The sequence below is a fragment of the Acanthamoeba castellanii genome, assembly GCF_000313135.1.
Source record: "Acanthamoeba castellanii str. Neff unplaced genomic scaffold scf7180000084756, whole genome shotgun sequence".
NCBI classification, from domain to species: Eukaryota; Discosea; order Longamoebia; family Acanthamoebidae; genus Acanthamoeba; species Acanthamoeba castellanii.
In genome coordinates, this window is record NW_004457498.1 from 171,423 (window position 1) to 183,977 (window position 12,555).

At 61.7% G+C, this 12,555-nt stretch overlaps 3 protein-coding genes and 3 pseudogenes across 3 annotated transcripts in view; 3 read left to right on the top strand and 3 right to left on the bottom strand.

Moving 5' to 3' along the window:
• Positions 1-1,263, bottom strand: part of ACA1_395410 (uncharacterized protein) — a gene marked incomplete at both ends in the record, with an annotated part of 2,088 nt that extends 825 nt beyond the window's left edge. The window contains 6 exon segments of the mRNA XM_004340708.1: positions 90-243; positions 384-526; positions 615-673; positions 755-884; positions 900-951; positions 1,118-1,263. Coding sequence (XP_004340756.1) covers positions 90-243; positions 384-526; positions 615-673; positions 755-884; positions 900-951; positions 1,118-1,263 — 684 coding nt within the window.
• Positions 1,264-1,606: 343 nt separating this feature from the next.
• On the bottom strand, positions 1,607-2,030 carry ACA1_395420 (uncharacterized protein; the record flags this gene model as incomplete). Its single annotated transcript, XM_004340709.1, has 2 exons — positions 1,607-1,774; positions 1,857-2,030. 2 exons carry the CDS (start codon positions 2,028-2,030, stop codon positions 1,607-1,609), a joined length of 342 nt encoding a protein of 113 aa, XP_004340757.1.
• A 172-nt stretch (positions 2,031-2,202) lies between these two features.
• Positions 2,203-4,714, top strand: ACA1_395430 (annotated as a pseudogene).
• A 357-nt stretch (positions 4,715-5,071) lies between these two features.
• Positions 5,072-7,001, bottom strand: ACA1_395440 (annotated as a pseudogene).
• Positions 7,002-7,373: 372 nt separating this feature from the next.
• ACA1_395450 lies at positions 7,374-9,548 on the top strand (annotated as a pseudogene).
• A 1,331-nt stretch (positions 9,549-10,879) lies between these two features.
• ACA1_395460 (uncharacterized protein) lies at positions 10,880-12,460 on the top strand (the record flags this gene model as incomplete). The annotated part of the gene is made up of 4 exons (XM_004340710.1): positions 10,880-11,379; positions 11,490-11,598; positions 11,700-11,900; positions 11,969-12,460. The coding sequence occupies 4 exons, from the start codon at positions 10,880-10,882 to the stop codon at positions 12,458-12,460; spliced, it is 1,302 nt and encodes a 433-aa protein (XP_004340758.1).
• Positions 12,461-12,555: the final 95 nt, after the last annotated feature.

Genomic DNA, 12,555 nt, shown 5'->3' on the forward strand with positions numbered 1-12,555 from the left:
GTACTCCGACAGCAGGGCGCGGTCCCTGTGCGCCGCATAGCCCACCCGCACCGAACCGACGACACCGTGGTGAGTGGGTGAGTGGTCACATCGAGCGGGCCGGCAGGCGCTGGGATAAACCTAAAGGTGGCCAGCTCGGGGACGGTGAAGTAGGTGCCGCAACCGCGGTACCACATGTAGGCTGCGGCGACGAATAGCACCAGCGGGCCGGCGATGAGGGCCGGGGTCGCGTTGAGCCAGTCCCTGCGTAGACATGATCCGATTTGTTGAGATCTCAACGGATTTCTTCACAGCACGCGGGGCACACTACAGCACCGAACGACACGAAACGACACGACACGCACAGGCGCACACGCACACGCGGCGAGTGAGGGAGGGAGTACCAGGAGTCGGTAAAGATGTCGACCTCCTTGTACTGAACAAAGAAGAGCCACGACGCGGGGTACAGAGCGCCGATGGCGGAGAGCACGGCGGCCATCACCTTGGCCACCACATAGCGAGCCCGCTGCCACAGCGTCGGTCGGCGCTGCACGCGACACGCACGCGGCACACGCACACACAGGAAAGAGTCAAATTGATGCTTGCTTGTATCAGTGGTGTGCGGGAGCGCGTACCACGACGACCGGCTTGGTCTGGTCGAGATAGGCGTGCTTGCCATCGGGCGTGCACACGACTGCGACGACAGAGTTGGGTCAGCCGAGGGGAGCGAGAACGGGGCCAGCTGGTGCGGGCGAGGGAAAGAGGGAGCGCGTACAGCCGTCGCGGACGACGAGCGACGAGGGCGATCTGGGAGTGGAGGCGAAGGCGGTCACGCCCACCACCCCGCGCGCGATGTTGACGCCGCACGCGACGACCCACGAACGCGCGCGTCCGGTCGTCGAGCCCTGCCCCACGCGCACCTCGGCGGCGGAGCTCAGGACACCACCGCTCCACCGGCGCACGTGCTGTGCGCTGCAAGAAATAGAATTTAAATAAATTATTGGCAGTAAATAAAGAAGAATTATTCAATAAGGAAAATAGTATATCGTTATAGTTTTTGTTGTAGTGAAGTTATTATTATTATTATTATTATTTGAAATCAATTACCAATGTAAATAAATCAAAGCAAGGGCCATACGCGGAGGAGGGCTGGAGGCGGAGGGGCACGAGGGGCGCGGCGGTGCTGCTGGTGGCTCTGGGCAGCCGGCCCCAGCCCGCACTGAAGCTGGTGGCAGACGTCCCCAAGGTGCGGCTGCGCGTCACTACGACAGTGGCTCTCCTCATCTTCTTCTGCTTCAAGTCTGTGTCTCTTCGTGCGGTGTGGATTCGTCAAGACGGGGGAATAGCCTTCTTCTCTTTTTCTTCCCACACAGAGGCGGTGCGATTGGTTGGCACTGTCCTTCACGATAGCCGTGGATCACGCCCGTTCGTTGGCGTAAGGCCAAGGAATCGGGTTTGGTGAACCTCGCGACCATATGGACCTTGTCCACCCACACATTGACTGCACCAGCTCGAGGGCTCAAGGACAACCACACACCACACCACACAACACACAACACACAACACACACAACACACCACACACACACGACACACGCACTGTTATTTATGTACTTGCTTCGATGTCTTCAGACAGCTCTTGGGCGCGGTGGGCTGGGCTTCCACTCGATCCAGTAGTGCTGCTTGTGGCCCTGTCCGACGTGCGTGGTGTTGCGCCGGTCGAGCTCCTCCAGGTACTTCTCGGCCTCCTCCTTGGAGGGGAAGTCCTTGATGTGGTAGCTGTGGCCGTGGTCATCCTGCACCATGGCCCCACGCACATTCGAGTGTGTGAGAGAAGGCGTGGCCTCTAAATTAGAGGGGGGGGCAACGCCATGGTACCATTCTGTGCACGGACACGGCCGACTCCGTCGGCTTGGCCCTGCTGCTGCCGCTGACGCTGCTGTATGGCCGCTGCTGGCCACCACCCAAGTAGTAGCAACCTATGCAGCTGACCGGCCAATTGGCCCGCCGTTCAAGTGTTGGTTGCGGTCGCAGCCCCCGCACGCCTCTCATCGCGTCTCTTTCTGTTTGTTCGCGTTTTTCCTCTTTATTCTTTTACCGCGTGGTGCTGGGAGCCAAGGCCGTCGTTCTTCGTCTTGAGAGCCGGAACGGCGGAAACAGAAACAAGGAAGACAACAACGGAAGCACAAGAGCAGACTAAAGAATCAAAGGGGGGCAGCAGAAGATGGAAGAGCCAAGCCGCACCTTCTCACACCCAGCGCAGCAGCCGGCCGATGCCGCGGGGTCAACGGCGTGTGGAACGTGCCGTCTTGCCCATGCCTCTTGCGACCGGTACGCTGCCATCACCCCCCCCCCTCTCCCTCCCTCTCTTTCCCTCTGCTCTTTTCCATTTTAAACCCAATTTATTTTTTTAAAATTTATTGTTTAACGTGTCATGGACCCACAGAGCGCAGCCGTGCGGGCGGTGCGTGAGGCTGGGCAAGACGGAGACCTGCCAGCCGCCTCCCACGCGCAAGCGCGGCCGCCCACGCAAGGGTCCGCCGCCCGACGACCAACCACAGCAACAGCAGGCGCACGCGGGGACACTTGCTGTGCCACCGCACCACCACCACCACGACGACCACCACCAGCCGCAACCACCACCACCACCACACACCAGCAGCAGCAGCAGCGAGCAAGCGCTTTTGCAAGGCGACCGACCCTGTGATCGATCCGCCCGGCACAGCCAGCCACCACACGCCGCACCTGCGCCTGCTGCAGGCCCACACTGTTTCTCCTCCTCCTCCTCTGCGTCGTCGTCGTCGTCACCGTCATCACTATCACCGGCGGCGGAAGAGGATTGGGCGTCGTTGTGGTCGCCTCCCCCGCCATCGCAGCCGGCGGCGGGATCTTTACCCAGCCACCAGCGATTCACTCAGCCGGCACCGGCGCGGACTCTACCGGGCCAGGGCCAGCAGGAGCAGGACTCGCAGGAGGGGCTGCGGTCGCTGCTGATGCTGGTGGTGGACCAGGTGCGCGAGATGCGGCGCGAGAACGAGCACCTGCACGACACCATCGCCCAGCTGCGAGCCACGCAGAAGCAGACCCAGCGCAGGCTGGCGCGCGTGGAGCAGGACCACGAGATCAAGAGCCGCCAGCTCGAGCAAACCGAGTCCAGGCTGGCGCGCGTGGAGGCGGACCACCAGACCAAGAGCCGCCTGCTCGAGCAGACGCGCATTGAGCTCAACGACCACGTCATGGCCCACCACCGCGACCACGTCCGTGATCACGCCCACGCGAGCTCCACATTCCCGCCGCCGCCGCCACCGTTCTCGTCGGAGACAGCGGTGGTGGCACCACCACGATGTGAGTTACAGCTCGTCGCGGCGGTGGCGGGGTCCACAACGCCGCGAGCCGAAGTGGAGCAGTTCATCGCGCAGACGCTTCCGTTTCTGCAGGAGTTCGACTGCTCATCGCTCATCCTCCGCGACTTGCAGTACACCACACCCACACCCACACCCACACCCACACCCACACCCACACCCACACCCACACCCACACCCACACCCACACCCACACCCACACCCACACCCACACCCACACCCACACCCACACCCACACCCACACCCATTTTCATTCATACCATTCATCAATGCCGGATGTCATCAGGCGGCCGTTCATTGTCGCGCGAATGAAGGAGGCCGAGACGCTGGACGACCTGGACTCGCCCGTCATCGTTTACATGTCACCGTCTATGTGCGAGCTCCTCGGCTATGACATGGTACGCGCTGCCGCCTTGCCCCACCGTACCACCGACAAGACTGAACGGTCTGCCGCGATTGGTGTTGGGGGGACTGGCGACAGTTGGAGCTGCACGGCTCTCGCTTAACTTCCATCTGCTCACCGAAGCCCGAGTATCTGGCGGTATTCGTGCGGGTGATACTGATGCGGCCGCCCGCGCGAGTCGGCCAGCCTCTCTTCTTGTCGCGCGGACCGCTGATAACGAAGCAGGGACGCAACGTGCAACTGTCCACCGCGCATCAATTCCTCTACAATCAACGACGCCTGGTACTGTCCGTGTCTCTCTCTGGGTCCACTCACAGTTCCACGCTCACGACACGACATACGACATACGACACACGACACACATGCCACGACAGGCGCAGTGGCAGATCATGCAAGTGAACAGCGTTCTCGAAACGGATCTGGGTTCGGCACCTCTTATGCGGCCGATCCCCAGCATCATGCACGACCCCACCGTGCGAGCGCACCTGCTCGCCCGGCTGCCGCATTCGCTGCTCTTCGGGTGCCAGGGCGAGATGACTAGCACTCAACTGTCGCCGCACCAGCATCACGGCTTCGGCTCGCAGACCCATTCGTGCCTCAATCGCCCCCACCACTTCCACGAGGCGACGCACTTGGCGCCGTCGTTCGTCGCGCAACACACCTGCGCCGCGATCGAAGATCTCACCGTGGAGGAGGCGGCAGCTCTGATGGCCGCGATGACGCAGCACCACCAGCACCAACGACCGCCAGGCCGCCAAGACGTGATAACGCGCGCACAAGGGTCAGAAGAGGTCGACGACGACGACGACAACGACAACGACAGCGAGCTGGACGAGCTCATGCGGGTCCTCGGGTTGCCGATCGAGAGCGGCGTGCGTGCGTCACCGTTCAGCCGTTTGGTGATGGGATTCAACTCGTCGCTCCCGCCGCCCACGACACCGGCCACTCTCGCTGAGCGGTGGATGCGCTGATGGGGCGAATGGAACCTGGCGTACAAACGACTTGCTTGTGTGTACCAAAGAGAAACCTTGACCGCGACAGTTTCGTGCTAGAGGGCAACGCCAACAACCAGCCCGTGATCACAGACTCGACCGACAGCTATTATTTAATTGTCAACACTCTTCTTATTGTTTGTTGATCGCTGGAAATTTGTGTGCTGCTTGTATCCGCCCGGCAGTTGTTGTTAGTCTTTAGTGTGGTTTTGGGGTTGAGGTAAAACACGCCAGCGATCAACAATCAACGACCACAGCTTTCTCCCTCTGTTTATGTGGTGGGCGACATGGCGTTTTTTCCGGAAAACTTGCTCTTCTTTTGCTGCTACGCGTGCATCAGCGCATCCATCTCTCGGCGAGACTGGCCGGAGTGTTGAAGCCCAGCACCCGATGGTGGTGGTGGTGGTGGTGGCCAAACATCAGCGGCGAACATACGCCGCCGGCGCCGCTGCTCTGGATCGGCAAGTCCAGGGCACGCACGAGCGCCTCCAGCTCACCATCGTCTTCTTCTTCTGCCCGTTCGCGCGTCGTCGCGTGACGCCGGCTTGATGGTGATGGTCGCTGGAGTGTCAGCTCGCTGCCGCCGCGGAGTCGCCCAAAGAGCAGCGAATGCGGCAGCCGCGCGAGCAGGTACGCCCGGATTGTGGGTTCGCGCACGGCCTCGCAGAGAGGCATTGGCCTCGCGGGGTTGTACACCCCTTTGTGTATGACCGCCGGTGCCGACTGGAGTCCCGCTTCGAGAATGCTGTGCACCTGCATTACGTGCCATTCCGCCTGTGTCGTGTGTGCCGTGTGTGTGAATAAAATTGGCGGCTCGATGAGCGGAGGAGGGTCGTACCACGCGCCGTTGGTTGTAGACGAATTGGTGCTGGCAGGTCACCCGCACGTTGTGTCCCTGTTTCGTTGTAAAGCAGACGCTCGCAAAGGATGGCTGACCGACGGGCGTGAGCGACCGCATCAGCATCAGCCGCACGAACATCGGCAGATGCACAGCATCTGGCCCGCCGAACCTAGTCATCGGGGAGCCGTGCATCTCGCACTGTTGTCAGGTAAGGGCCAGAGTCAGCTGGGTGGTGCGTGTGTGTCGTTTGTGTGTGTGTGTGTGTGTGTGTGGCGTCGCTTGTACAACGAACAAGTGGAGAAGGCGGGCGGGCGCGGACCTGGTCGTAGCCGATGAGCTTGCACAGGGACGGTGACGCGTACGCTACGATGGGCGTGTCCAGGTCGTCCAGCGTCTCGGCCTCTGCCATTCGCATGACCACGAAGGGCCGCCTGATGATGACCACCAGCCATGCCGTCCCAATGTCAGTCCCGATCACCCCCTATTTTCTCACCCACCGTGGCGGATTGGAAGCGAAAAGCGGTGGTGAGTGTGTACTGCAAGTCACGGAGGATGAGCGACGACCGGTCGAACGCCGACAAGAACGGCAGCGTCTGCGCGATGAACTGCTCCACGTCGGCTCCCGGCGCCTCTGCAAGCAGTCTCCAGCGCACCCACGTGGTTGTTCCGTGGACTGCGAACGGGAGTCACATCGCGGTGGTGGGCATGGGTGGGCCGCCATGACATGGTCGTCGATCTTCTTGTTGAGCTCCACGCGCGTCTGCTCGAGCTCGATGTGGGTCTGCTCGAGCTGGCGGCTCTTGATCTCGTTGTCCTGCTCCACGCGCGCCAGCCTGCGCTGGGTCTGCTTCTGCGTGGCGCGCAGCTGGGCGATGGTGTCGTGGAGGCGCTCGTTCTCGCGCCGCATCTCGCGCACCTGGTCCACCACCAGCATCAGCAGCGACCGCAGCCCCTGCCAGTCCTGCTCCTGGCCCGCCACTGGCGTCGGTAGAGCCCGCGGCGATGATGATGAGGGAGGCGACCACCAATCCTCTTCTGCCGTGCGGGCGGTGCGTGAGGCTGGGCAAGGCCGACAGCTGCCAGCCGCCGCCCACGCGCAAGCGCGGCCGCCCACCACGCAAAACGACCCTACCATCGCCCGACGACCAACAACCACAACAAGAGCAGGCTGCTCCCTGCAGGAGACCACAGGGGAACAAACAGAACAACAAAATAAGACAAAATGAAATTAAATGATCGCAAAGAACAGTGAAAAGAAAAAACTGCGCAATGGGTGGGGATTGGGGGGGGGGGTGGCAACACGGACCGGTCGCAAGAGGCGTGGGCAAGACGGCACGTTGCGCACGCCTTTGGCCCCGCGGCGCCGGCGCCTGCTGTGTCGGCGGCAGGCTGCTGCTGCTGCGTTCGTGCGGGGCTGTGATCCATCTTTTCTTCTTCAGGCCTTGCTTTTGCTGGGTGGTGATGGTCATGGACAACCACTGCCTGGGTGCGGAAGCGGTGCTGCCTGTCTTCTTTCTTCTTCCTTTTGCGTGCACCCAATCACCCGGTCAAGATAGCCCTTCTGCACGTGGAAGTGACGAACGGCCACCAAGATGTCTCCTGGAGTTCAGATGAGATTCAACGACGCTGGCCACAGTCACAGCCATTCTTGATTGTCTGTCTTCCTCTCAGTGGAAGCAGCGTGCTCCGTGCTTTGTCCCCAAGCCAAAGCAACAAGCCTAAAAGCAAAAAGCCTGAAGAAGAAGGAGCTGCAGCTCCGCCTTCTCCTCGCACCGCCCAACAACAACAAAAGAGGAAATGCATCAACAGCCTGCCGCCGACACAGCAACCGCCGTGGGGCCAAAGGCGTGCGCAACGTGCCGTCTTGCCCACGTCTCTTGCGACCGGTCCGTGTTGCCGCCCCCCCCCCATTCTTCACGCATTGTTTAACGTGTCATGGACCCACAGAGAGCAGCCGTGCGGGCGGTGCGTGAGGCTGGGCAAGACGGAGACCTGCCAGCCGCCTCCCACGCGCAAGCGCGGCCGCCCACCACGCAAGGCTCCCCCACCCGACGAACAACCAGCCCACGCGGGGACACTTGCTGTGCCACCGCACCACCGCGACCACCAACGCCAGCCGCACCCACCACCACCACCACCACCACACACCATCAAAGCCCAGGCAGCAGCAGCGAACAAGCGCCTTTGCGTGCGGCCCAAGACGACCGACCCTGTTGTCTATCCGCCCAGCGACAGCCAGCCACCACACGCCGCACCTGCGCCTGCTGCAGGCCCACACCGCTTCGCCTCCTCCTCCTCCTCCTCTTCGCCCTCATCGCCGTCGTCATCATCGTCATCGTTGGCACCACCGGCGGCGGAAGAGGATTGGGCGTCGTCATGGTCGCCTCCCTCATCATCATCATCATCGCCTTCGCAGCCCACGGGATTCGCGCCGCGGGCTCTACCGGCGCCGGCGGCGGGCCAGCAGGGCCAGCAGGAGCAGGACTGGCAGGGCCTGCAGTCGCTGCTGATGCTGGTGGTGGACCAGGTGCGCGAGATGCGGCGCGAGAACGAGCACCTGCACGACACCATCGCCCAGCTGCGCGCCACGCAGAAGCAGACCGAGCGCAGGCTGGCACACGTGGAGCAGGACCACGAGATCAAGAGCCGCCAGCTCGAGCAGACCCTCATCGAGCTCGAGCAGACGCGCGTGGAGCTCAACCACACGCGCATGGAGCTCAACAAGAAGATCGACGACCATGTCATGGCGTTCCACCCATGCCCACCACCGCGATCCGACTCTCGTTCACAGTCCACGGCACAACCGGGCGCGTGTGCTGGACTGCTTGCAGAGGCGGCGGTGGAGGGGCTCACGACGCCAGGAGCCGACGTGGAGCAGTTCATCGCGCAGACGCTGCCGTTCCTGCGGGCGTTCGATTGCTCGTCGCTCATTCTCCGCGACTTGCAGTACACACTCACCACCAACCCCACCGCCCCACCACCCACTTTTCTCTTTCAAATCCTCACGGCGGGTAAGAGACTTGGGTGATCGGGACTGACACACATTGGGACGGCATGGCTGGTGGTGATCAGGCGGCCGTTCCTGGTCCTGCGCATGGCAGAGGCCGAGACGCTGGACGACCTGGACACGCCCATCGTAGCGTACGCTTCACCGGCCCTGTGCAAGCTCATCGGCTACGACCAGGTACGCGCCCGCCCGCCTTCTCCACTTGTTCGTTGTACAAGCGGCACACGTACGACACACGCGCACCCAGCTGACTCTGGCCCTGACCTGACAACAGTGCGAGATGCACGGCTCCCCGGTCACTTGGCTCGGCGGACCAGATGCTGTGCATCTGCCGATGTTCGTGCGGCTGACGCTGATGCGGTCGCTCACGCCCGTCGGTCGGCCATTCTTTGCGAGCGGCTGCTTCGTGACGAAACAGGGACACAACGTGCGGGTGACCTGCCAGCACCAATTCGTCTACAACCAACGGCGCGTGGTACGACCCTCCTCCGCTCATCGAGCCGCCAATTTTATTCACACACACGGCACACACGACACAGGCGGAATGGCACGTAATGCAGGTGCACAGCATTCTCGAAGCGGGACTCCAGTCGGCACCGGCGGTCATACACAAAGGGGTGTACAACCCCGCGAGGCCAATGCCTCTCCGCGAGGCCGTGCGCGAACCCACAATCCGGGCGTACCTTCTCGCGCGGCTGCCGCATTCGCTGCTCTTTGGGCGACTCCGCGGCGACAGCGAGCTGACACTCCAGCGACCATCACCATCAAGTCTCCGGCGAGATGTGACGACGCGCGAACGGGCAGAAGAAGAAGAAGAAGGAGATGGTGAGCTGGAGGCGCTCGTGCGTGCCCTGGACTTGCCGGTCCAGAGCAGCGGTGCTGGCGGCGTATGTTCGCCGATGTTTGGCCACCACCAGGTGGGCTTCCACCCGCCGGCCAGTCTCGCCGAGAGATGGATGCGCTGATGACCGCGTAGCAGATAAACGCGTTGATGTATGTAAACATCACCAGGAACGGTGACGTCTACATTAGTTTCCATGTCGTCTCGGCTTCTTCCATTCGCATGACCAGGAACGGCTGACCACACATGAAGGTAGTGGCAGAGAAATGAAGAAAGAAAACTCCTCACGCACATAAAGTTTATTTTATTTTATTATTATCATTTGCTGAGATCATTTGCTCACATATCCAAGCAGCCCAGTGCTGGGCGGAGCCCACGACGCCGGGAGCCGACATGGAGCGGTTCATCGCGCAGACACTTCCGTTCGAACGATCACCGGACATCAACTCCTCTCAGCCAACGACGACTGGCATCGTCTGTGTCTCTTGACCTTGCTCACACGACACACTTCTCACGCGACACCACACAAGGTGGTAAGGCTTCTCGCGACGGACCTGGAGCTGGCACCGCTCATCCAGCCGACCTGCAGCGCCGGACACGCCAACAGTACCGCAGCAGTGGCAGCAGGGTCGAACACATAGACTGACAGGCGTTTGTACCGAAAAAAGACAGAAGAAGATAGACAGAAGAAGAAAGGAAAAATCAAGCAAGCAAAGGAAGATGGAGATGGAGGCGAACTGCCCCGCGCCAAAGGCATGCGCAACGTGCCGTCTTGCCCACGCCTCTTGCGACCGGTCCGTGTTGCCACCCCCCCCCAAGGCGCCCTCTTACCATTATTATTCTTTTTTTGTTCTTTTTTATTGGCGCATTATCACATTATTTTTATCCTTGGTGTAAATGGGTCACTGCGTAAATAGGAACCAGCCGTGCGCACGGTGCGTGAGGGTGGGCAAGGCCGAGAGCTGCCAGCCGCCGCCCACGCGCAAGCGCGGCCGCCCACCACGCAAGGCCCCTGCACCCGACGAACAACCACAACAGCCAGCACGGCACGCGGAGAGACCCTCTGCCCACCAACAACCAAAGCTGCGCAAGCGCGCCTGCGTTCGGCCCACGACGACCAACGCTGTCCATATGTCTGACGACACCACCACCTGCCAACAGCCATCACACGAACCTGGCACCACTCTTCCATCACAACCGCAGCTCTGCGCTTCAACAACCACGAACTCAGCATCGCCATCCACCACCACCGCCGCCAGCTCCACTTCGCCGTCTTCGTCGTCGCCGTCGCGGTCATCGTCACCACCAGTAGACGAGGGTTGCGCGTCGTCGTGGTCGTCTCCTTCATCATTTTCACAGCCCGAGGCGGGATCTCTCCACGGCCACCAGCGATTCGCGCCGGCGGCGGGCCAGCAGGGCCAGGAGCAGGACTGGCAGGGACTGCGGTCGCTGCTGATGCTGGTGGTGGACCAGGTGCGCGAGATGCGGCGCGAGAACGAGCGACTCCACGACACCATCGCCCAGCTGCGCGCCATGCAGAAGAAGACCGAGCGCAGGCTGGCGCGCGTGGAGCAGGACCAACAGCAGACGCGCACTGAGACCGAGCGCAGGCTGGCGCGCGTGGAGCAAGATCATCAGACCATCAAGAGCCGCCAGCTCGCGCAGACAGGCATCGAGATCAACCAGAAGAGTGACATAACCCACCGACTTGACCACGTCCACACCTACACAAGCCCTGCGTGCCCGCCGTCGCCCTCGTCCTCGCTGGTGGTGGCGGCTGCGCGACCACCAATCCCACCGCAATTGGACTCCCACTCGTCTTCGTGCGTTGGCGTGCCGCTCGCCGCGGCCGCGGCGCCCACAACGTCGCGAGCCGAAGTGGAGCGGTTCATCGCGCAGACGCTTCCGTTTCTGCGGGCGTTCGACCAGTCTTCGCTCATCATCTGCGACTTGCGGTACGCCCGCCCACCTTCCACGAATTCCATCTGCTGGTTGCAATGTTATGTGTACTCACCTCCCGTGGGGCGTGGCGTGGCGTGACGTGGGCGACAATGATCTTGGAAAGACGTCCTTTCGTCGTCATGCATATGAATGAGGTCGAGGCGCTCGATGACCTGGTGCCCATCATCGTCTACGCGTCACCGTCACTGTGCAAGCTCCTCAGCTACGACCAGGTACGCGCCCATCGCACCCTTACCTGCCCCACACACACCACCACCCCACCCGACGCATACCGAGGAAGTGACGGCTGACTGTGGCATCGGCCAACCATCAGTTTGAGATGCACGGCTCGCCGATATCTTCGTTCGGCATGGTGGACCAGGAGTTTTTGCCAATGCTCGTGCAAATAGTGCTGATGCCGTCGCCCACGCCCGTCGGCCAGCCACTCTGGACGACCACCATGTTAGACACGAAACATGGGCGCAGCATGCGGGTCTCCACCCAGCAGCAATACCTCTTCAACCAACGACGGATGGTACTGCGCTCCAGTCACGAGCCCATTCTTATTTTTGTCACACACGACACTCAACACGACACACACAGGCGCAATGGGTCATCATGCAGGTGGACAGCGTTCTCGAAATGGATCTAGACTCAACGCCGCTCATTACGCCGCGCCCTAGCGACGTCGTAAACGAACTCACTGCCCGAGCGATTGCCCGAGTGCAATTGCTCGCGCGGCTGCCACAGGCCCTGTTGCTTGGGCGCCGCGGCCGCGGCCGCGAGTTGACAACCACCACCAGACGGCCCGGTGCTACACACCACCACCGAGATTCGCACCGCCAGGCGTTCGTTGAGCAGGCCGGCGTGGTCGGAGAGCGCACGACGCAGAAGGAGGAAGCTCCGACGGCCGTCGCGCGGACGGGCCAACAAGACCCTGGACTCCGCGCAGATGCCGAACTGGAGGAGCTCATCCGAGTACTCGGCCGGTCGCTGAGCCAGAGGAGCGGCGGCTTGCGTTCGCCGCAGATGCTGGGCTTCACCCCGCGCACGCCGCCCACACCCTCCAGTCTCGCCGAGAGGTGGATGCGCTGAGCCAAGCAAGAGGGCACAGTTTTTCCGATTCGTTGCGATTGGCGCGTTTTCCGGGTCCGGTTTTTTTCGTTCGCGTGATTTCTCGATTGTACTTG